At 41.0% G+C, this 25375-nt stretch overlaps 1 protein-coding gene across 1 annotated transcript in view; it reads left to right on the top strand.

Annotated features, from left to right (window-relative positions):
- Positions 1-25375, top strand: part of LOC124616581 (dynein intermediate chain 2, ciliary-like) — a 405599-nt gene that overhangs the window by 8026 nt on the left and 372198 nt on the right. The window contains exon 2 of the mRNA XM_047144902.1: positions 9034-9138. Within this exon, the coding sequence (XP_047000858.1) occupies positions 9034-9138 (105 nt within the window). The remainder of the gene's footprint in view (positions 1-9033; positions 9139-25375) is intronic.

The following is a 25375-nucleotide window of genomic DNA, read 5'->3' as shown; positions in this document are numbered from 1 at the left end:
GAGTCCCACCGTCCAGCCACAGAGGAGCATTCCCCTCATAACTCAGTACCACACACCACTGGAGCATCTGAATTATATTCTCCGTCAGGGTTTTGATTACCTCTCGTCATGCTCTGAAATGAGAAATGTCCTGCCCACCATCCTTCCCACCTGTCCCACAGTGGTATTCCGCTGTCCACCGAACCTATACAATATACTCATCCCTCCTTACACAACGCCTGCTCCCAATCCCTTGCATCATGGTTTATACCCTGTAATAGACCTAGATGCAAGACCTGTCCCATACATCCTCCCACCACCACCTACACCTGTCCGGTCACCAACATCACCTATCCTGTCAAAGGCAGGGCTACCTGTGAAACAAGTCATGTGGTCTACAAGCTAAGCTGCAACCACTATGCTGCATTCTATGTGCGCATGACAACCAACAAGCTGTCTGCCCACATGAATGACCACTGACAAACTGTGGCTAAGAAACAAGTGGACTACCCGGTTCCTGAACACATTGCCAAACATGATATCCTTCATTTCAATGACTGCTTCACAGGCTGTGCCATATGGATCCTTCCCACCAACACCAGCTTTTCTGAATTGTGCAGGTGGTAACTTTCCCTGCAATACCTCTTACATTCCCCTAACCCTACTGGCCTCAACCTACATTAGTCACTGTCCTCAACCATCCAGCTCCTTCCCTGTTCCCATTCCAGTGCTATGCAGCCATCATTCCACCACCACATCCAGTCTTTTTATTTCTCTCCTTTTCTGCTACTTACTCGCCCCTCCCCCTCCCCTTCTCTCCCCTGCCCTCTGTCTAACCTGCAGCACTTCACCGTCCACCAGCCTCACCATACTATCCCTCCCCCTCCCCACCCCAGCCTCCTTATCCCAACCCAGTCACCACTCCCATCATGCACTGGTGCTGCTGCTCGCAATGTGGTTTCACCTGGCTCAGACTGCTGTCGGGAGTGCGAGTTGCATTTTTGTGAGGGTGTGTGCATGTGCATATGTGTGTCTATTGTTGAGGAAGGCCTTACTGGCCGAAAGCTATAGCTGTGAGAGTCTTTTGGGTGTGCCTATCTGCGACTCAGCATCTCCGCTGAGGATATGGTGAGTAGCAGCTTTCCTTCTCATAATATTGTTACACTATAAGCAGTATTAGAGCACATGCAACAGTACCAAATTAGGGATTAACCATCTAAAACCTAGTGACTGAAGAGTGCCATTTTTTTCAAAATCCATTTGCCATGCTATTGTGTTCTTGCTACTCTGTTGCATGTCCCTAGAGTTGTTTCAAGTGTGAAATTGTGGAGAAAATGTTTCAAACATACATTAGTAGATGGCACATGGTCTTTGTGCTAGACAGTGCTTTCCTCTGGAGTTCCAAATGCCACGAGTCAAAGTCTCCTGCATTTAGTTGATGCACAGATTGGGTGGTAAGCAGAGTGAATGTAAGCCTTTGTTTTTTTATCAATAAAACCTTTGTCTAATGGAAGAAAATAATCTGGATTTCAAAAATAGCAAATAGTTGGAGAAGTGAACAGACAAAAACCTGTTGGGAAAATGTTATAAAAAACCATTTCTTTCTCAGCATCACAGGGAGTTATTTAATAAACTTTGCAACACCTGAGCTGAAGAATGGCATTGTGTTAGAAATATAAAATGGTTTTTGTTGCGATTGGTCCTATAGTTTATACATTACTGCTGTATTTTTGTACTTTTATTAAAACAAATAAAATGTAGTACCTCAGTTTTAATGGCATTTCAAACAAATCTTTCTGGTTGACACTTTAATAAATCACTTAGTTTCTAATTTGCAGTGATGAGATAAGCTGCATATTTTTGTGGTGTCGGCACATCTGCTAAATTTTTGGATACGAATAAATTTTGTACAAAAAGAGAGACACTGCCTCTTGGCTCTCCTGGAAAATGTGAGATTCGGCAGTTAAAAAGTTTGACATTTACATTCATCATTCGTGAATGAAGGTAACCAATAGGACTACTACCTTTCACCTACTCTTCTTAACATGTCTGTAGATGATACCGTTTGAAAATGGAAAACACTTGTTCAAACCCAAAGTAATAAAAATTGACAACAGCAGGACATTACACGCAAATTTGCTAAAGATCTGTTAGTTGTAGATGACACAGAAGACAAGCTACAACTCAGTAATCATAAATTGAATCAGATCTCCTGTGACTACAATTTACTGATTTCAAAGAATAAAACAAAAGCAATGGTATTCATAATAACATAGCCATGTAGATAAAAATAACATTGATGGTATGCCTGTTGAATAAGTTTCTCATTTCACTATCTAGGCTGTGAAGCTGGTTATAACTATGACAACAATAAACATATAAAACTCAACAGATTTTAAGCAATGTATGGTACAACAAAATGCTATCTGAAAGGAAAAAAGAATGGAAACACAACTCAGGTTTTATAAATTTATGGCTATTGCAGTGTTTTTATATATTCATTTGGAATATATTCATTTATCTTCAACAGCCATGCTGCAGTGGATATGCCAGTTCCCGTCATATCACCAGACTTAAGTACTGTCGCGCATAGTTGACACTTGGGTGGGTGAGCATCCAGGTCGCCCTGTTCTGTTGACCTATCAGAGTGCTCCCAGCCTCGTGTGAGACCCAGACTTATTTTACATTTGACTAATTTTAAGAAAGATAGTACACCAGATTTTACATTCCAATCTCAGTTTTTTAACATTTTAGATGCGCATCACGGTTTTACCGTCGTTTACACTGGTGGCTTCAAACAGGAGAATTTCCTTGGCTGTTCTCTAGTGTTCCCTGATCATGTTACCCGGATTCGCCTCCCTGATGAATATACCGTTTTTGCAGTGGAGCTCCACATCATCCTGAAGGCACTGGAGCGGATGGATTGTGTTCGGGGCAATTGATTTCTCCTCTGCTCCAATTCTCTTAGTGCTTTACAATCATTTCAGAATCTGTACCCAACTGAGGAGATGGTCCAGCTGATATATGACCAACTGTACTTGCTCCAACGGCGGGGTGAGGAGGTGTCGTGCTGGTTGCCTGGTCTTGTAGGAATATGGGGCAATGATCAGGCTGCCAAGGAGGCCTGCAGAGAGCAGGATGTGGTCCAGTGTCCTATTCCCTTGCAGTCTGTCATTTCTGCCCTCCACAAGAAGTGCATGGAGTTGTGGGAGGAAGAATGGCTGGCGGTGACGGCCAATAAACTGTGGTAGGTGAAGTCAACAACTCGGCTGTGGCGTTCCTCCTGCCGGTTGCTCAGGCGGGAAGAAGTGACCCTCACACGTCTTCAGATTGGGCACTGTCCTCTCACAAATAGCTTTCTATTACGGGTGAAGAATCCCCAATTTTGTGATGCTTGTGGTGTGCACATCTCTGTCTGCCACATTTTAACTGACTGCATTTTATACCGTGACGCAAGGGCAGAAGCACAAGTTGATGGGGATCTGCCCTGTGTTTTAGCTAATGATGAGACGTGTGTGTCTAGGGTTTTAAAGTTTTGTGATGTGTCTGGACCCTGGTCTAAACTTTTAGACTGGAGGTTTTAGTGTATTGCACAGTGGCTGGCTCCTCCCTTTTCCCTTGCGGTCAGCCAGCCACTTCCATCTGCTTTATTGTTTTAGCTCCCTCTACCACTTTCTTCCTGTGTTGTCCATGTTTTATCTGTTACTGAGCGGGCGCTGAAGACCTTGCCGTCGTGCGCCCATACAACCCTCTCCATCCATCCATCATCCAGCCTCGTGATACCAATTGCGGAGCTATGTGATGGTGTAATAGTGACTACAGATCACTAAAACTGACAAAGGGGGAAAGGGGGGAGGGATGGTGCCTGACCCCATGTGCCCTTCCATATCCATATCCAATGATGCCAGTTGGCTGAGGATGACACAGTGGTCAGTCGGTACCGAGAGGTCTTCCGAGGCCCGTTCAGAGTTTTACGTATTTTTTATGTGGCATTGTTATGAATCACATTAATGACCAAAACTAAAAGTAACATTATACGCTATCTATATAGTTAACTGAGCTATCAGTTGTAGTAGATTAGATTAGATTAGATTAATTATTCATTCCATAGACCCATAGAAGAGGTAATCCTCCTGGGTGTGGAACATGTCGGGAAGTCTTCAAATTGTTCTGTATATGCTCATAGATAATGTGCATGCCATGTGCTATATGCTGAATGTTCTCCCTTTCTGCTCCACTGTTTAGCTTCGGATACATGTGTAGTTTTTATTTATACAATGAGTCAAAACATTAGCCATGGTTCTAATTAATTTTAGAATTACCCAGGATTTTCTTAGGACGTCAGAGCCTGTTGATTTTTCAAAGCTACATTAGAATTTCTTGAGATCCACAATTACATTATCATCCCAGGCTTTCTCCCAGTGTAGCACAATATCAAAGTTGTTTTTCCCCTAAGCATATAGCTTCTGCAAATTGTGATTTTTTTAAAGTGGAGTTTTTGAATATTTATGTAATTAGAGGAGGAATGGAAAGGATGTTGTTGACTGTTTTGAATTTTTCAGAATGCTGCTAAAAGTGCTTGTTGTCTTCCCACTTGTGGTGGAGGTATATGACTTAGAACTGATAGCCACAAGATGGAAGTAACCTACTTGTAGTTGTGCCTGAAATAATTCACATTGTGTGATTTAATTTGATGTCTATTTTCTTGGTGTGGGGGCTATGAATCCAGATGGGGCAGTAGTATTCTGCTACTAAATAAACCAGTGTTAAAGCTTTTGTTTATAGCATAGATGCCAAAGAGACCCTTGTGATGCCACATGGCTTTTGTACAACATTATTCCTTGTATGGAGTTTTCTACATCTACATCTACATCCATACTCCGCAAGCCACCTGACGGTGTATGGCGGAGGGTACCTTGAGTACCTCTGTCAGTTCTCCCTTCTATTCCAGTCTCGTATTGCTTGTGGAAGGAAGGATTGTCGGTATGCTTCTGTGTGGGCTCTAATCTCTCTGATTTTATCCTCATGGTCTCTTCGCGAGATATACGTAGGAAGGAGCAATATACTGCTTGACTCTTCAGTGAAGGTATGTTCTCGAAACTTTAACAAAAGCCCGTACCGAGCTACTGAGCGTCTCTCCTGCAGTGTCTTTCACTGGAGTTTACCTATCATCTCCGTAATGCTTTCGCAATTACTAAATGATCCTGTAACAAAGCGCGCTGCTCTCCGTTGGATCTTCTCTATCTCTTCTATCAACCCTATCTGGTACGGATCCCACACTGCTGAGCAGTATTCAAGCAGTGGGCAAACAAGCATACTGTGACCTACTTCCTTTGTTTTCGGACTGCATTTCCTTAGGATTCTTCCAATGAATCTCAGTCTGGCATCTGCTTTACCGACAATCAACTTTATATAATCATTCCATTTTAAATCACTCCTAATGCGTACTCCCAGATAATTTATGGAATTAACTGCTTCCAGTTGCTGAGCAGCTATTTTGTAGCTAAATGATAAGGGATCTATCTTTCTATGTATTCACAGCACATTACACTTGTCTACATTGCGATTCAATTGCCATTTCCTGCACCGTGCGTCAATTCACTGCAGATCCTCCTGCATTTCACTACAATTTTCCATTGTTACAACCTCTCGATGTACCACAGCATCATCCGCAAAAAGCCTCAGTGAACTTCTGATGTCATCCACAAGGTCATTTATGTATATTGTGAATAGCAATGGTCCCACGACACTCCCCTGTGGCACACCTGAAATCACTCTTACTTCGGAAGACTTCTCTCCATTGAGAATGACATGCTGCGTTCTGTTATCTAGGAACTCTTCAATCCAATCACACAATTGGTCTGATAGTCCATATGCTCTTACTTTGTTCATTAAACGACTGTGGGGAACTGTATCGAACACCTTGGGGAAGTCAAGAAACATGGCATCTACCTGTGAACCCGTGTCTATGGCCCTCTGAGTCTCGTGGACGAATAGCGCGAGCTGGGTTTCACACGAGCGTCTTTTACGAAACCCATGCTGATTCCTACAGAGTAGATTTCCAGTCTCCAGAAAAGTCATTATACTCGAACATAATACGTGTTCCAAAATTATACAACTGATCGACGTTAGAGACATAGGTCTATAGTTCTGCACATCCGTTCGATGTCCCTTCTTGAAAACAGGGATGACCTGTGCCCTTTTCCAATCCTTTGGAACTCTACGCTCTTCTGGAGACCTACGGTACACCGCTGAAGAAGGGGGGCAAGTTCCTTCGCGTACTCTGTTTAAAATCGAACTGGTATCCTATCAGGTCCAGCGGCCTTTCCTCTTTTGAGCGATTTTAATTGTTTCTCTATCCCTCTGTCATCTATTTCGATATCTACCATTTTGTCATCTGTGCGACAATCTAGAGAAGGAACTATAGTGCAGTCTTCCTCTGTGAAACAGCTTTGGAAAAAGACATTTAGTATTTCGGCCTTTAGTCTGTTATCCTCTGTTTCAGTACCATTTTGGTCACAGAGTGTCTGGACATTTTGTTTTGATCCACCTACCTCCTTGACATAAGACCAAAATTTCTTAGGATTTTCTGCCAAGTCAGTACATAGAATTTTCCTTTCGAATTCATTGAATGCCTCTCGCATAGCCCTCCTCACACTACATTTCGCTTTGTGTAATTTTTGCTTGTCTGCAAGGCTTTGGTTATGTTTATGTTTGCTGTGAGTTCCCTTTGCTTCCGCAGCAGTTTTCTAACTCGGTTGTTGTACCACGGTGGCTCTTTTCCGTCTCTTACGATCTTTCTTGGCACATACTCATCTAACGCATATTGTATGATGGTTTTGAACTTTGTCCACTGATCTTCAACACTATCTGTACTTGAGACAAAACTTTTGTGTTGAGCCGTCAGGTACTCTGTAATCTGCTTTTTGTCACTTTTGCTAAACAGAAAAATCTTCCTACCTTTCTTAATATTTCTATTTACGGCTGAAATCATCGATGCAGTAACCGCTTTACGATCGCTGATTCCCTGTTCTGCATTAACTGTTTCAGATAGTTCGGGTCTGTTTGTCACCAGAAGGTCTAATATGTTATCGCCACGAGTTGGTTCTCTGTTTAACTGCTCAAGGTAGTTTTCAGATAAAGCACTTAAAAGAATTTCACTGGATTCTTTGTCCCTGCCACCTGTTATGAACGTTTAAGTCTCCCTGTCTACATCCGGCAAATTAAAATCTCCTCCCAGAACTATAACATGGTGGGGAAATCTACTCGAAATATTTTCCAAATTATCCTTCAGGTGCTCAGCCACAACAGCTGCTGAATGTGGGGGCCTATAGAGACATCCAATCACCATGTCTGAGCCTGCTTTAACCGTGACCTTCACCCAAATTATTTCACATTTCGGATCTCTATCAATTTCCTTCGATACTATTGCACTTCTTATCGCTATAAACACGCCTCCCCCTTCACTGTCCAGCTTGTCTCTGCGGTATACATTCCAATCTTAGTTTTGCAGCTGTTTTGTCAAGTGTTCCTTGTAGCTTAACATTCTGTCTAAAATAACTCCTACATAAATTTCACAAAATCAAGCAGAAAAGCTTGGACCATTGTGCAAAAACTTGGGGAAACTAGCAAGTTGCTTCAAGACAATGTACCCATCTCTCATAATGTGGCTGCTACCCACATAGTTAATACTGCAAGAGCCCCACGGGAAAAAAAAGGGTAATAACCAAAAAGGATGAAAGCTGTGTACATGTATCTATATCGACTTACATGCTGTACAAGCCACCATACAGTGTGTGGTGGTGGGTACCTTTACCACCACTAATCATTTCCCTTCCTCTCCCACTTGCAAATAGATTGAGGGAAAAATGACTGTCTATATGGCTCTGTACAAGCCCTAATTTCTTGTATCTTATGTTTGTCATCCTGATACAAAATTTATGTTGGTGTGTGTAGGATCATCTGCAGTCAGCTTGTTTCCAGTTCTCTAAATTTTCTCAATAGCGTTTCTCAAAAAGAATGTTGCATTCCATACAAGGATTCCCATTTGAGTTCCTGAAGCATCTCCAGAATACTTGGCGTGTTGATTGAATCTACCAGTAACAAATCTAGTAGCCTGCCTCGGAACTGCTTTGATGTCTTCCTTTAACCTGATCTTTTGGGGATACCAAACACCCGAGAAGTATTCAAGAGTGAACTGCACTAGTGTTCTATGTGCTGTATCCTGTACAGATGAACCACACTTTCCTAAAACTCTCCCAATAAAGAGAGATGGAATTCCTTAGCTCAACAAAGTGGTGTACATGACTGTGTAAGATAGGGAACAATGTAGTCAGAGAACGGCTTAAAGTTTTTAATGTCAATGAAAAAATAAAAGACATAGGAGGAAGTATGAGGAGCATTTAAGTGGAATGAGAAACAGTTGAAGATAAAAAACAGTTTACATTTACAAGCCAGTGGTTCAAAGAAGCACTGTAAGATCTAGAAAGAGGGGGGATTGACAGGAGTCGGAATGTACCATATGGCCTAATATTCTTTGAAAGGGAAGAAGAGAAGACTAAATAGTATTAGCATTACTATAAAACTGATGTTATTATGACACCCAGTGAGGTAACTTTTATCATAAAAATGCATGTTTATCTTAGTATACATGTCTTTCTGTATCAAAAATTAAGTGATATAAGTTTGAAATATGATGTACACTGAAACTTCCTGGCAGATTAAAACTGTGTGCCGGACCGAGACTCTAACTCAGGACCTTTCCCTTTCGCAAGCAAGTGCTCTACCATCTGAGCTACCCAAGCATGACTCATTCCCCATCCTCACAGCTTTACTTCTGCCAGTACCTTGTCTCCTACCTTCCAAATTTCACAGAAGCTCACCTGCGTGAGTCGTGCTTGGGTAGCTCAGATGGTAGAGCATTTGCCTGTGAAAGGCAAAGATCCCGAGTTCAAGTCTCGGTCCGGCACACAGTTTTAATCTGTCAGGAAGTTTCATATCAGTGCACACTCTGCTGCAAAGTGAAAATCTCATTATGATGTGCACTGTTTCCAGATGCAGTCAAAGTCAGCCTATACAGCAGCGAAAGCTCAGTCAAAGACCAACGACCCGTCAAGACAGTCTATCAAGCATGCACGCCAAGCAGATGCAGGAGAAGTGGTAAAAACTGTCTTTAATTTTGTACATCACTAGTTTAATCACAAAATGTTACTGTTATACTTTATATTTCATTAATGAATACTGAAAACCTGAGGCAGAAAATAATATTAAATGTTGTTAATTATGGAACGTGTGTAGTAAATTGAAAACATTTCACATTTAAACATAGTTTTCATTGGAATCTATGCAAGTATGCTGAGATTTTACTAATGCCTGGGTTTATATAAAAAAATTCAGCAGACTCACATAATTACCACTTGTGTGCAGCCTCTTTTGGTTTGACATTTCCTTGAATTTTCTTGTGGCAGATCGCCTCGTTGAGTGGTCAAAATGTATAATGCTTACTTACTGCTAGACAACACGAATATTCAGGTTACAGTAAACATTGAGTGAAAATAGTATCATGATTTTGTATTGTTAACAGGGCTGTATGAGCTGGCCATATGGCTGAGTGTTTCTAGGTGCTTCTGTCCAGAACTGCCTGCTGCTGTGGTCGCAGGTTCGAATCCGTCTGAGGCATGGATGTGTATGATGATGTCCTTAGGTTAGTTAGGTTTAAGTAGCTTTATGTCTGTGGGACTGATGACCTCAGATGTTAAGTTCCATAGTGCTTGGAGCCATTTGAGTCAGGATTGTATGAGACCTTGCACACTCCAACTGCAGTAATACACCTGTACTCTGTAGACTGCAATGTTTTGATCTGCCTGTAGGTTTTAAAAGTTGTCAAGTAGATTGTGGCATGACTTGTTGTTATGTTGCATTCTCTTTGCACATAATGTCCCAGAAATACACCTTATAATGCCAAAAGAGTGTTGTATCTATTTTTCAGCTGTTTAAAAATTTCTTGAGTTTAAACACAGATGAATGTGACTGCACTTTGCTTGTTCATTTAATTTTTGGTGCAGAGAAATGTCCTCAGCTTTCAGATGAATCTTTTATCAGCTAGAGAGAGTACTGCGCTCAAATGGGGGAGAAAGGAGACAGAGAACTCGTGGGAAGTTTGAGGAGGGGTGGCTGATGGTTGGTAGGTGAGGCAGCAGAACACAGGGTAGGATCATGGCGCTGATGAACTTATTCTCTCTGCAAGTGTGGCTAGTTGTGTGCAGCACACAGTAATGAATAAAGTTATGGGGCAGGAATCAAGGTGGGTGTAGGGAGAGTCTACTAGAGACTGAGAAGAGGAGGATTATAGAATGTCGTTAATGCAGCATTTCCCACAGCTTACAGTACCTGATGTTTCTGATCATAGCTCATTGTTCTGATTATTTTGCTCTTCTGCAATGGCCAAGGTATTTAAATTAGTAGTACAGTCTGCAAAGCACCAGCCCACAGTGCTGATGATGTGAGTGGGTGGAGTATGGGGTTTGGAATAATGACATGTTGTGGCAAAATTTTTTCCTGGTGTACCCGTTGGACTTCTTGAGATAGTGGGTTCTGACCAACAGCTCATCTGCTGCTGACATAGCTCAACTTCACATGGTTTTGCACGTTTCGCTGCCTTCATGCATAGTTTTATGATATAGAATTCTTGTCATTAACATTTTACCAAGTCTCTCTTGCTGTTAATGTTCATATTTTTCATGGAATCTCCATACTTCTCATTGATGCTACCAACCTGACACCCGAAGACTATGTCTACTGTAAATCATGTTCTGAGTTAATATTGACACTATCCACAGTCATTTGTAATTTATCTCAGCACAACTTTTGGCAATATATCTAATGCCCATAATATCTTATAATGCCACTAATCTTGTTTTCTTGCTCCATGTCTTTTAATTGTGAGTCAGATAACAAGTGGCAAAACAGACATTTTCAAGGGGGAGATGATCTATGAGAGCACATACTTTCATTGAAACCATATGTATCATTTCAAACAAGAATATTAAGTATGTATCCTTGGAGTCTTTCATAAAGCCAAGCTTCAATAAAATCTTCTCAGTTGACCAGCCAAGTCACTTCAATTAAAACACTCGAGATTTCAGTAACTGTCTCCACTATCACCATCATCAGGAGCTACAGTCGTTGATTGCCAGGGCTGGCACTATGTCCCACTTCCTATATTGGTGCAATAGCAGCATCTGGAACCTTCCAGAGAGGGCCAAAATGATGCATGCGTGGTAGGTGAACTTGACAGCTCATAGCAACTCTAGCATACCATTGGTCTGAGTGATATCAAGTAGCAAAGGAGGCTTGCGTCACAGTGAAGCTGTTGTTTTAGCCTCCCTACAATTGTCAAGCATCCATCTTTGCTTTTACTTGATATTGAAAACTCACCACCATACCCTACTAAGTGTGTATCTGCACTACTAAGTCTGTACCCACAGTCTTTGTTAAAATTGTTGCTGTTTATTCTAATTTTAGATGCCTACCTGCTTCATGATAGAATCCCTATATGATGATGTATGAGCCAAGACTCTCATCTTTTCAAATAGGATTTTATGTCCATTTCCTAGGCAGTGTTCATCTATGGTCTACTTCTCAATTTCTTTCTGCTAAAAACGTTGTGAGTGCAGAGCACATTGCTAAGCAACAGTGCAAATAGTTTGCCCTGTATAAATGCTAGTGCATTTGTGGTTGACACCATATGTGCCAGGAACTCAAAGGCAGGAATACAGCTGTGTTGCCCTCTTCTGCCGATTCATGAGGGGTCTTTCTTCGGTGGTGCCTGAGAGCTTTTGCAGTCTCTTTTTCTGTAATCGTTTTCCCTGAATTTGCATCTCCAATGCTGACCCAGACTGTAGATGATCGACATCAGTACTGTGTGCTAATGTGATCAGTAGTGCTTTCTTATGTGAAAAATATTGGTGTTGTAGTTATCAATGTTTGTAGATTTCCTGTACACTGAATTACCAAGCCGCATCCTGCCTTCTGGACAACTAAAGCATCCAAGAATGGAAGCTTGCCATCCCTCTCCAACTTTACAGTAAATTTAATTTTGGTATTGACACTGTTCATGGGGTCAGTGAATTGTTACAGTGCATTTTCACCATGGTGTCATATTAGGAAGGCATCATCAATGTACCAGGGAAGCAAGATGGATCCAACCTCACAGAGTTCAGATCTTTCTCCTCAAAGTGCTCCATGAAGACATTTGCAGTGGCCAGGGACAGTGGGGATCCCATCTGTGTGTCATTTGTCATCTTGTAAAATTCATTGCAGTGCAGGATGTATGTTCTCATTGAACAGCTCAATGATCCGAGGTGAAAACTGTTGGGCCAAAAGATACAGTGTGTCTTGTATTGGACTCTTGTGCCACCTGGTGTCACTCAATCCCACAGCAGGCCAGAGCTGTTATGAACTGCCCAACTCGCCTTTCACGCATAGTGTAATAAAACTAGTTATGGTGAGGTAAATGTACTAACTGATCTTGAAATGACCGATTCCCTTGTCCTTGGGCAGTTAGTAGTATGAGTTTGAAGTGCGAGGATGGAGTACAAATTATGTGTTTTGTGTGAGCACAGTAGTTGATGTTGACTGGTATTGTGAAGTGAAATGACTGAAAATATATCTGTTCGGCAACAGAAAGTCCATCAGTGTTCATATATATATAACAGATTGAAGCTGAGTATCCTCTAGACCAGTATACAAAGCTGCATTTCAGAATGGACTACGAGCTCACAACTTACAACAAAGAAGAAGAATAAAAGACGAGCATTATGAAAACTGTTTACTCAGATGCTACTGTTGCTACATCTTTCTGCAGTGTGTCAGTATCTCAGTGTGCCAAGTGCTGTGAAGAAGTGACCAGCCATCCAGATTATTAACTTACTTTAAAATTAATAATTCAACTTTGGGCTACAAGAGGGTGGGGAGAATCAGAATATCTCATTGCAGCCCCCTTTGGAATGTTCCAGCCACTACTATCACACCTATGCTAGTGGGGCACTGCCATTCCTGACAATTAGTGTTTATAACTTCTGAAGACAATGGCAGAGACAGCTATTGAAAGTTCAAGTGTTTTATTGGAAGTGAGGTGGCTTGTAAACCAAGGAGATACTGTCAGAAACTAATGATGATGTACTATGCATTATCAATTAGCTGTAACTAACCTACTAAATTCTATATATGTGATTGCTCAAGCTAAAGTGAAATTAACAAGGCAAGCTAAAAAAAAGAAAAAAATAGAGATGAAGGCTGCTTACTCAGTCACATCTGCCACCAGAGAGCTTCACAGATGCTGAACAAAACATGCAGGCTTATTACTGGGTGTTTTGTGGCCTATAACACTTGCCAAGGTATATGAGATGCTAACTGTTGCTGCCTCAGACATCCACCATCATGAGATTGCTGCCAGTTTTATTTTATTTGCTTACTTATTTGTCCACATAAATTTCTTTTTCACTACATATATCATATACAGGACATTGGACAGAAAACCTTTTTATCTATTGGTTTTTCAAACATCAAACATACATTATTTAATTTTTTTTAACAAATTGGATCTATATGGTCAATAATTACAATTTTTAAAATACTGTATATTTGTAATTTATTTCTACAATTAAAGATACAAAGTACATTCTTTCTTGCATGTGATAGTGTGAGATTGAATAGGAGCAGTTTTTCAGAAGGTAGGCTGTCACAGACTTTTTAAAGCCGTGTTAGTTCAGGAAGAGATTTGATATGTCTTGGCAATCTGTTGTATAATTTTGTTCCTGCATGATATACGCCTTTTTGGCATAGTGTGGTGTTACAATGATTAACATGTATGTCACTGTCTGACCTGGTACTGTAATCATGGACGCTTTTGTTTTGAGGAAAAAGGTTTCCTTTTCTCAGTATACTCTTTTGACATGCATGACTACTTCCAGTATATAAGTGCAGGGAAGGGGTAAGATCTTTAGATCTTTAAAGAAAGGTTTGCATGGTTTTCTGCTGCTCACTTGTTTCATTATTCTTATAGTTGCCTTTTGTTTCCTGAAAGCTATTATGGCCTGATGTTCATTTCCCAAGAAAATGATACCATACTTCAGTATTGAATGTATACGAGCAAAGTATACAGCCCTAATCATTTCTGCACTAGTATTGTTGCAAAGAATTCTTACTACATGGCTCATTTTTGGTAGTTTTGAATTTAGGGATGTGATATGAGTGCTCCATTTAAAATTTTCCTTGATATGAATATCAAGAAATTTAGTTTCATTGACAGCACTAATGATTTGGTTATCTATACATATTATGGGGTGTGCCACATTTTTATTCTTGATCTGTGTGGAAATTCATGAGTACTGTTTTTTGGGGATTAACTATTAGCCTGTTTCTGGTAAACCATTCAGTCACTTCTTTTGTAAGATCTTCTGCAGATGTAGTGAGATTTTCTCCTTTATTTCCTTCAACCAATAGATTAGTCTCATATTTGAACAGTACAGGTTCAGAATCCCTAACATGTGATGGGAAATCATTAATGTATACAAAAAAAAGGGGGGGACCTAAAATAGAGCCCTGTAATTTAGAGACTGAGGCCCACAAAAAACTTTAGGAAAACCAGCAACATCTTGGAAATGACTCCACCCAATGCAAGAGTCAAAAAGTGGAAAGTGCGAGCTGTAAACGGTCCTCATTGGCCTCAAACATCTGAAAACCTCACTGGATACCAAGGTGCAGTCACTAAGTGGTGTGCTCTCAACTGACTATGCTCTGGAGTCAGAAGATACAGATGTAATCTCCAAAACTTGGGATTTCAAGTTGTCTATGTAAATTATGGAGAAGCACAAACAGTGGCCCACTTGATGTGCTGCCAGGTCAGTCATGCATTGTACACTGAGCAAGATCTGCTTCAGACAGCCCCAAATGATTGTGAGGATGCCTGCATTTGGTGATCCATGGGGTAATCGTACATGCACTTACCATGGGTATGTTTACTGTATGTAGCTTACTTCATGTGTTCTGTAATAATGTTTGCTGCTTAGTATTTATGCTTGTCAGATAAATAATAAAAAAATCCAATCATGTCTTTTCCATGGTATAGAGACATTGTAGGATAAGCCCTTGCTGAACTCGCTTTTTAAAGGTTTCTCCAGTCAACATTTTTTATTCATTTTGTAGTGAATTATGAAACTTTGCTTCTCTGACATCATTTGTTGTCAATGCCAATCTACAGATGACTATGTGAAAATCTGATCTGTGCTGTACCAGATATATTGTGGTTATGAATTCAGAAATTGGTACTTGGTATTTCAGTATCTTCTTTCTCTGAAAACTTTACAAGGGGGAAAAATGGAAGTATTGTGCTTATCACACAAGTATCTACACAGCAATAGTGGGAAATAGTTTTCTGGTCAAAATATGGCTCACAGTTGTTGATTTATGGTGTAGTATGTTACACATAACATGCGTAAGCTTCTGAAACATTTACCTTTAATCATAGAAATATGCACGTGATATTAAGGGAGAACAGTTCTCTAAATGAGGATATTTATGTGAAAGTAAACAATTCATCTTGATATACACAGTGAGTCAGTGAAAGATAATGGGAAAATGACATGAACAGTAAAATATTAGAAATGAGAGTTTCAAAGCAGGCCTATCTAATAAACACACTTCCATAGAAAGGGAAATCCTGAAGTTGCCTTATATATGTAAGTAAATTGCAAAATGAACAGATTTTGTTGCTAGGTGAATTGGTGAAACCCTCTATAGCAGCGCACTAAATATGAACACTATAATATCAGTTTATCTCACTGAAAATAGTAAAAATCATGTAGCACCATGTCTTCATCTTGAGGCAGTTGTCAATACATTGCATCTATCTCCTCAGATGATGCTCAGATTGAAAAAAAAATGTGTGATGTAATAAAAGAAGTAATTTTTAGTGTATTAAGGATGATGTAAATTAAAGTAAGATAAGTGAATATAATTCAGTAGTAGGAGAAAGAAGGGGAGGACAAATAGTATGAGAACAAGGACTGAAGGAAATGAGTGAAAGGGGCAGTTGCTTGATAGATTTATGCACAGAGCACAGTTTCATCATTGCAGGCATAAAAGAAAGTTCTTTATGTGGAAGAGAGGCACAACAAAAAGACTGCTATACATGAGGCTTTGGCCAAATGGCCTTCTTGTAAAGTAGAAAACACACTCTGTCACACAAGCACAATTCACACCACATGACCACTGTCTGTGGCGACTATATTGGTAGGATTTAGAGACCAGGTTAATGTGAGCTCTGCAGGCACCTGAACTGCATCCAACCATTAGGAAGTTAACCCAGAGTCTAAGTTCAATCACAAGATTAAGAGGTTCTGACAGCATCTACAAATACAAGTCAAAGTGAGAGTGGTCACTGGTGAGCTGTGGAGGTACCTGGTGATGGATGAGCAGCTCGAAGAACGTAGGGTAGGCAGGATGTGGCAAGAACATGGTTGGCTGTGAGTAGCTGCACTCAATGACTGTGTAGCGGCTCGTAGAGTGTACATAGAAGCTGAATCTAACAAGGCTGTGGCGCATGGTAAGCAGTGACCACACGGGCATTGGTGGGGCGACTCTGGAAGTGTGCTCTAGGCAGAATTCTGTGAGGCTGTGATCAGTGGTGCTGGTTGTGTCCAGTGATGTCTTGACTGATCATGGAGATGGCCTGTGTCCAAGGCTGGAGCTCAGCCGTAACAGGCCAGTTATGGACCGGGTGGCTGGTTATGTAACTGTCTGGCAGAAGCTAACAGGATTGGATTCCATGCAGCACGTGACGAGTGTAGGACAATAGTTTTGTGCTTGTGGTGTCACCTGAGGTGACATTGGCACCTTAGTGTTGTGCGGAGCTCCCTCTGAGCTTGTTAGTAAACATGTTTATGTTTACTGGATGTGGACATGGAGTCTTACATTGATCCAGTGTTTTTCATTGGCTGCCAAATTTTGCAAGACCAGTGCTGACAATCTGATCATATTGGGATACAACCAAGTTTTCTGGGAATCTCTTAGTGGTTAATATCCTGCCAAATTTTTTAAGGGCATTGCTGCAGCATATGTGCAATCCCACATGACTCTGATACAGGTATACAAGCATCAACATGTATTCAAAGGATTAATGCGGCATTCGTGTCTTTCCGAAGCAAATGCGGAAACATGAACTATGGGGTGTTATAACCAAATGCTTCCAAACAGAACTAATGGGCTGTTATTCTTTTGTGGCTGCTGAAGGACAAGCATTGAAAAATGCATATATGAAAACAATTGCTACGGAATGGTGTGCCAAGTTACATGCTGGTTGTGATTTCACAAGATGCCAATTGATCTGGGAGGCCAGTCTCATCTATTACAGACGTCAAGTGTGTGGTTGATGATGCAACTGGGGCAGACCGGCTCATAACCATTCTTGCAGTATCAGAGGATTGGGACATCAGCTTCAGGTAGCATGCAACACGTTATCCGTCAGGATTTATGCCACCGTAAGGTCTGCAATGAGTGTATACCCTGGCTGATGGATGCCAAACAAGAAGCAAACCGAATAACTGTTTGCCTGAAGCAGCTATGTGTTTCAGTGTTTAAGGCAATACGTTTCTTGTGCGCACTGCTGCGGGCGATGAAAGCTGGTGCTGTCACAGGGAGCTGGAGTTGAAAGTGTTGATGATGCAGTGTGTCATCCATCAACCCCTCGTCCCAAGAAGTTCAGGAGCCTGTCATCTGTTGAAAAGGTGATGCTTACTCTGTTCTTTGATTACAGGTGCCCGTTGCATATTGATTTCAAGGAACCTCACTGGTTAGTGATACTGCACAACACTGGAGGAACTGTGGCATGCAATTAAGGCAAAACATCTGGGAAAACTGTGACAGTGGCTGCCGCCTGTTTATGATATCATACATCCCCAAATCACTACTGTCGTAATGCAGACGTTTGGCCAACTCAATGGGATACACTAGAGCACCCATCCTGTAGCCCTGATCTCTCGTTGCAGGATTATCACACCTTTTGTCCCTTAGAAAAGGCCTTGAAGGGTCAATGATTCCTGTGGGACAAGGGTGTGCTGCAGGCAGTTGTGGACTTCTTCATGCAGCTGGACATGATGTTGTACCGAATGATTAACCTGTTGTGTCAGTGGGATGATTGCCTCAATGCTCATTGTGATTTTGCTTAAAAGTTTTGATTAGGGGAACACACACATTCTTCTGTTCTCTGTTGGTGCCTTTAACATACTGCCAGTCACTGTTGGTCTATCATACAGCTGTAGTCTGGTAAAATCTCTCTGTTACTGATCACAACTACTCATGTTTTCACTTTCTAAACACTTGAGTGCACAAGGAATCTGCAGTGGTGATTGCCCCAACCATTTGGGATAGCTGTAGCATGTAACAGGAACTTGTTGAAATAATGATACTTGAAATATTTATTCGACTATTCCAGATTAACTTGAGCACTGAGTTTGACACCTTCAGCTATAACACTAAAAGATGACTCTCAGTATCTTGTATGAAGTTAAGCCCAACTGACATTAGAACAAGAGGCAGTAGATATTATGTTCGTAAATTACTAACTATTGTCCACTATAAAAAATTTCAAATAATTACTTGTGTCTCAGTATTAGTTTAGAAAGTTGAAGTGGCAGAGTTAATTAATCAAATAATAACCAAGGCAGTTAATAGTGAAGCACTAATTTAGTTATTCAGTCACTTTGCTGGTCACAATTCTGTTGTGGCATGATATTACTTTGACTGAAACAACATCTTAGCACCTTGTTGAGTGAGCCGACTACAGCACTTTGTGTACCTGTTCATTAGTTGCTTCCACCTCAGTTTTGAGGAAGAAAATTTGGAAAAGAATGGAATCAGTGATTTCAGCATTGATACTGCTGTACATTATAGTGCTATGTAGTTTGTGCAAAATCCAGTGTGTTTGGCGTAAATCCTAAGATACTGAAGTGAACAATAAAGCATTGCTACACAGCTATGAGCTATTAAAACTAGCATCCTGAAATTAAAGTTTTTGCATCCACATGTGCAGTTTTGATGATGGTGGCAGAGTCCTTCTTCTATACAGTTGTGCAAATGGCAGATATTACTACTCCAGAGTCTAACACCAGACCCAGATAATATGAGCTTGAAACACTTTTAGTTTTAGCTCGAGTCTCATGGAAGACAGCCTGTCATATCACTGCCTGCATTCTACTGGGATGTCCCACTGCTCCGTGTCTTGTGCTCTTACTGGCACCATACCACATCCTGACAACAGTTTCACTGTGGCCACACTAGGAAATGTTGTGATTGGTGGCTCTCCACTGTTACTTTTCCCTTGTTAAATGTTCTTACAAAAATTTATTATGTTACTTCTTCTTTATATAAATAAATCATTATGGGTTATCTGTTTCTGTTGAACAATAGTTCAGATGTTTAACATGAGATTGGAGGCCTCACAGTTATGAATTTGTCTTGTAACATTTCTGTCAATGTCCAGATTCACTGAGGCTTCAGCAACAATAATGTGATATTCATCCCCAGTAAGTATCAGTTATTTACTACGTAACAAGGAGAGCATGATTACACAACCTTAGATTTTAATACAGCTCATATTCATAAAGCACATTTATTAGCAAAGAAAATAGTGAAATATTATGTAAATTGAAGGTGGAGCTGGAGAAAGGAAAGGAAGAGGAAGGAACTGATGATATCAATGGCACTGGGATGTTATGCAGAAATAGTGAAATAACTAAGTACATAAATATATGGACAACTCACTGTATGGCAGTATGCAGTCTTACTTTATTGTGCAAAATGAGAACGAGGTTTTGGGCACAAAACATTTCGCAGAAACAACTTGTAGTACGCGCCTGTTACAGACATCCCCTGGGGCACCCTATTTGTTGCTATGACTATTCGTGTCATACACAAAAATAATAATGAGTTTCACCGTTGATTGTTGGTGGTGGAATTTTTTTGGGTGTGGAGAGTTGGGAATTTTTCCATTGCGACACCTGCGATGTCAGTTCTTACCCAAAATGTGATATCCAGCTTTCATCAAGTGCAACAATCCGTTTCAGAAACTGTTTTCCTTATATTTGCTAATGTTGAAGCAATTCTTCTGTGATTCTTTTGCAGCCTGCTTTCTTCTCTTCACTCAGATCATATGGAACTCATCTGGCTGTAGCTTACCCCAAATTTTATTTTCAATTATGATTCTGTATGCTGAAATGACAGACATTCTGGCCTCATATGCAATTTCCTCATTATTTTTCATCAGTCCTCTCTCAAAGTATCATTAACAATAACCTGAGAGGTGTGGTATGGTGCAGTCGAGATGGCTTTCCACTTCTTGGGTTGTCCTCAGTGCTTACCTGATGTTCACAGAAAGGAGCAGGCAACCGTGATACGCAATGCCTACACACCTCTCTAAAAGCATTGAAAATTGCCGTTGGGTTCTTTCCAGGTAGGGATCCAATTTTGATGTAGCTATTCTGGTCACTACATGTGATCTGATCTGACTCGGTTTCAGCTTCTATTTTAAAACTGAATTACTGACAACACTGCCATGTAAGCCAGCTAAACACAAATATGACCATCAAGTCTAAAGTCTCACTTGCAATTGATATGAATTGCAACTTGATCACACTGCCATAACGATTGCACATGTGCAGTGTACAAGACTTTTGAAACGACCTTCTTACATTGAATAATTAATCTGTAGTGCAAGTAGAGCAATTTTCAGGCAGTAACAAGTGCAGAAAGTGCAGACTAAATGCTTGAGCTGAGCAACAAAATCACAAAAAACATGCAGTGATAATCACAAAGATGAACAACTGCGCACAAATCTTTAAACTTTAACAAATTTTGCTTTGGTCAAAATTATCCAAATGCTGATAACCAGCATGTGATTCTGTTTTCACCAGCATTTAGAGTCCCTATATTATTCTAAGTCCTGAAATTGTGGTCACTGAAATATTTGTACAATACTTAAACCCAAATGGTTCTGTGGCTGCAAAGTTTCTTCTGAACACCTTAGCAGTTCAACCACACACCAGCAAAAGATCCCTAGGCTCTGTCTTGCATTTAATTTTAAAACTTTGGTCGCATGACCAATACTGAGTCAGCCTAGTGTCTTTCAGCCTGACCACTATTCATGAAATCAGATGTCTTATGGTATCATCACAACTTTAAATATTCACAGTAAGCACTCTTGAATGAACTTTATGATTTCATTTTATAATATTCTCTCTGTATTTGGCATTAACAATGAGCTTTATTTATTTTTCTCTGCCATACCTGGAGCTGCAGCTGACACTAGTCAATACAAATCTTTGGACACATTGACAACACAGTCCTACATTAGTCAAATGTCCATATTATACAGAGTGAGTTTTTTATCTTGAGACAGCAAAAAATCACAAAAACTACACATTGGCTTAAAAAATGGAAACATATGTATTCAATATTTTAAAAAATCCTATCTGGCGATACTCTCCCTGACCGCCCCATGGAAGGGTGGGGGTGGGGGGTGAAACATTGAAACCTTAAATAAGAACAAGGGAAAAAATTTATAACTTTTGTATATAAAACCTTTTTTGTTGAGTGAAATTCCCAAAAAACAAATCGTATGATCTCAAGAAAAATCCATTGAGTAAAAAAAAAAAAGCTTTTCAGTAATTTTGAAGAAAGTTTGAGGTGTGTCCTCTCACCTCTCACCAACAGAGTACTCATTTGAGGTATGTCCTTCGTCCCATGAACAGGGAGCTTGTTTGAGTTGGGTAAGAATTTCACAGTAAGTGCTAAAAAATGTTACCACCCCCTTTGATGCAGTTAATTATCTGCACATGGAATGATTCATCAGAACTGAGAAGTGTTTCTGATATAATCTTCTGATATGCATTCGCGATGCACTGAATCATGTTACTGTGTGTTGTTGGCATATCATTATAAACTTCACTCTTCGTGTAACTCCACAAACAAGTCAGGTGAAGCGAGATGATGGAAGAAAATATGAAACAGATGATATTTTCTACATTTCAAAATTTGACAAATGGGTGTCTGACAAACTGCCAAGTTATATTTGTGGGTTATGATTCACTGCAACTGATATTGCAATTTCATTATTCTCTCCAACAACTGGTCTTTCACTGCTTCTTTTCCATGGTTGCACAGTTCCATTGGTGAAGAATTGTTGAATAACCTGACAAAAAGAAGTGCATATTGCATCCTGTTTGAAATGCATACCTTAAGAGCCGTGGACACTTGTTCAGTAGAAGAAACGTGTTTCGCAGTGTCAGAGATGAACAAGTGCTCATAGCTCTTAAGATATCAATTATAGAACCCATGTTTACTAGACGTTTTTCCTTGTTTTGCTCCATACTACCATCTGAATGTTTCCTACCCTACAATCTTAGCATCAATATATGTATTCCACTGTATATCATACCAGTATATATATTTCACAGTCAGAGATATCAGAACGATTTTCAGTTGTAACTTGAGAGGCAATTGTTTCCAGACTAGGGTCTCTTAGATCAAATTGATACATTTACACTGTCTGTTTACTGCTTGCATAAGTTGGTGAAGAATGTGTATAGGAAAAATAATTTGTGCATCACGACAGTGCTTTTTTGCGAATAGCACTGCTAACAACTGAGTACCTGGATGCCCTAAAGATTGGCACCATGAATCCCCCACCATACAGTCCAGACCTAGCATCTTGTGATTTCTTTTTGTTTCAAAAATTAAAGATAAGATTTATGGAATCACTTTTTTGTCATCATATGAAGCACTGGAAAATTACAAAAACCTGTCTTCCAAAGTCCACAGGAGGAATGGCAGCATGGCTTTAAGGATTGGTTTTATTGAATGCAAAAATGTATTGATATCAAAGGGGAATATTTTGAAAAACAATAAAATTGTTTATAATTTTTTTTAAACTAATTCTGTTCGATTTTCTAAAGATTTTCAGTATCACCTTCAAAGTCTTATGACCATGCACATAGAGTCATTTAAGCAGTCATTCTTCCTATGGTTCATGTACTAGTGGAAAAGGAATATGTATATTTAAAAACAAAAATGATGTGACTTACCATACGAAAGCACTGGCAGGTCGATAGAAACACAAACAGACACATACATACACACAAAATTCAAGCTTTTGCAACAAACTGTTGCCTCATCAGGAAAGAGGGAAGGAGAGGGAAAGACGAAAGGAAGTGGGTTTTAAGGGAGAGGGTAAGGAGTCATTCCAATCCCGGGAGCGGAAAGACTTACCTTAGGGGGAAAAAAGGACGGGTATACACTCGCACACACACACATACCCATCCACACATATACAGACACAAGCAGACATATTTAAAGACAAAGAGTTTGGGCAGAGATGTCAGTCGAGGCGGAAGTGCAGAGGCAAAGATGATGTTGAATGACAGGTGAGATGTGAGTGGTGGCAACTTGAAATTAGCGGAGATTGAGGCCTGGTGGGTAACGGGAAGAGAGGATATATTGAAGAGCAAGTTCCCATCTCCGGAGTTCGGATAGGTTGGTGTTGGTGGGAAGTATCCAGATAACCCGGACGGTGTAACACTGTGCCAAGATGTGCTGGCCGTGGACCAAGGCATGTTTAGCCACAGGGTGATCCTCATTACCAACAAACACTGTCTGCCTGTGTCCATTCATGCAAATGGACAGTTTGTTGCTGGTCATTCCCACATAGAATGCATCACAGTGTAGGCAGGTCAGTTGGTAAATCACGTGGGTGCTTTCACATGTGGCTCTGCCTTTGATCGTGTACACCTTCCGGGTTACAGGACTGGAGTAGGTGGTGGTAGGAGGGTGCATGGGACAGGTTTTACACCGGGGGCGGTTACAAGGATAGGAGCTAGAGGGTAGGGAAGGTGGTTTGGGGATTTCATAGGGAAGAACTAACAGGTTACGAAGGTTAGGTGGACGGAGGAAAGACACTCTTGGTGGAGTGGGGAGGATTTCATGAAGGATGGATCTCATTTCAGGGCAGGATTTGAGGAAGTCGTATCCCTGCTGGAGAGCCACATTCAGAGTCTGATCCAGTCCCGGAAAGTATCCTGTCACAAGTGGGGCACTTTTGGGGTTCTTCTGTGGGAGGTTCTGGGTTTGAGGGGATGAGGAAGTGGCTCTGGTTATTTGCTTCTGTACCAGGTCGGAAGGGTAGTTGCAGGATGCGAAAGCTGTTGTTAGGTTGTTGTGTAATGGTTCAAGGATTCCGGACTGAAGCAGATTCGTTTGCCACGAAGACCTAGGCTGTAGGGAAGGGACCGTTTGATGTGGAATGGGTGGCAGCTGCCATAATGGAGGTACTGTTGCTTGTTGGTGGGTTTGATGTGGACAGACATGTGAAGCTGGCCATTGGACAGATAGAGGTCAACGTCAAGGAAAGTGGCATGGGATTTGGAGTAGGACCAGGTGAATCTGATGGAACCAAAGGAGTTGAGGTTGGAGAGGAAATTCTGGAGTTCTTCTTCACTGTGAGTCCAGATCATGAAGATGTCATCAATAAATCTGTACCAAACTTTGGGTTGGCAGGCCTGGGTAACCAAGAAGGCTTCCTCTAAGCGACCCATGAATAGGTTGGCGTACGAGGGGGCCATCCTGGTACCCATGGCTGTTCCCTTTAATTGTTGGTATGTCTGGCCTTCAAAAGTGAAGAAGTTGTGGGTCAGGATGAAGCTGGCCAAGGTGATGAGGAAAGAGGTTTTAGGTAGGGTGGCAGGTGATCGGCGTGAAAGGAAATGCTCCATCGCGGCGAGGCCCTGGACGTGCGGAAATTTGTGTATAAGGAAGTGGCATCAATGGTTACAAGGATGGTTTCCGGGGGTAACACATTGGGTAAGGATTCCAGGCGTTCGAGAAAGTGTCTTTGATGAAGGAAGGGAGACTGCATGTAATGGGTTGAAGGTGTTGATCTACGTAGGCAGAGATACGTTCTGTAGGGGCTTGGTAACCAGCTACAATGGGGCGGCCGGGATGATTGGGTTTGTGGATTTTAGGAAGAAGGTAGAATGTAGGGGTGCGGGGGTGTCGGTGGGGTCAGGAGGTTGATGGAGTCAGGTGAAAGGTTTTGCAGGGGGCCTAAGGTTCTGAGGATTCCTTGAAGCTCTGCCTGGACATCGGAAATGGGGTTACCTTGGCAAACTTTGTATGTGGTGTTGTCTGAAAGCTGACGCAGTCCCTCAGCCACATACTCCCGTCGATCAAGTACCACGGTCGTGGAACCCTTGTCTGCCGGAAGAATGACGATGGATCGGTCAGCCTTCAGATCACGGATAGCCTGGGCTTCAGCAGGTGTGATGTTGGGAGTAGGATTAAGGTTTTT

The sequence above is a fragment of the Schistocerca americana genome, chromosome 5 (genome assembly GCF_021461395.2).
Source record: "Schistocerca americana isolate TAMUIC-IGC-003095 chromosome 5, iqSchAmer2.1, whole genome shotgun sequence".
In the NCBI taxonomy this organism is placed as follows: Eukaryota; Metazoa; Arthropoda; class Insecta; order Orthoptera; family Acrididae; genus Schistocerca; species Schistocerca americana.
Note: the sequence above shows the minus strand (reverse complement) of the source record. Positions and strands in the feature narration are given on the sequence as shown.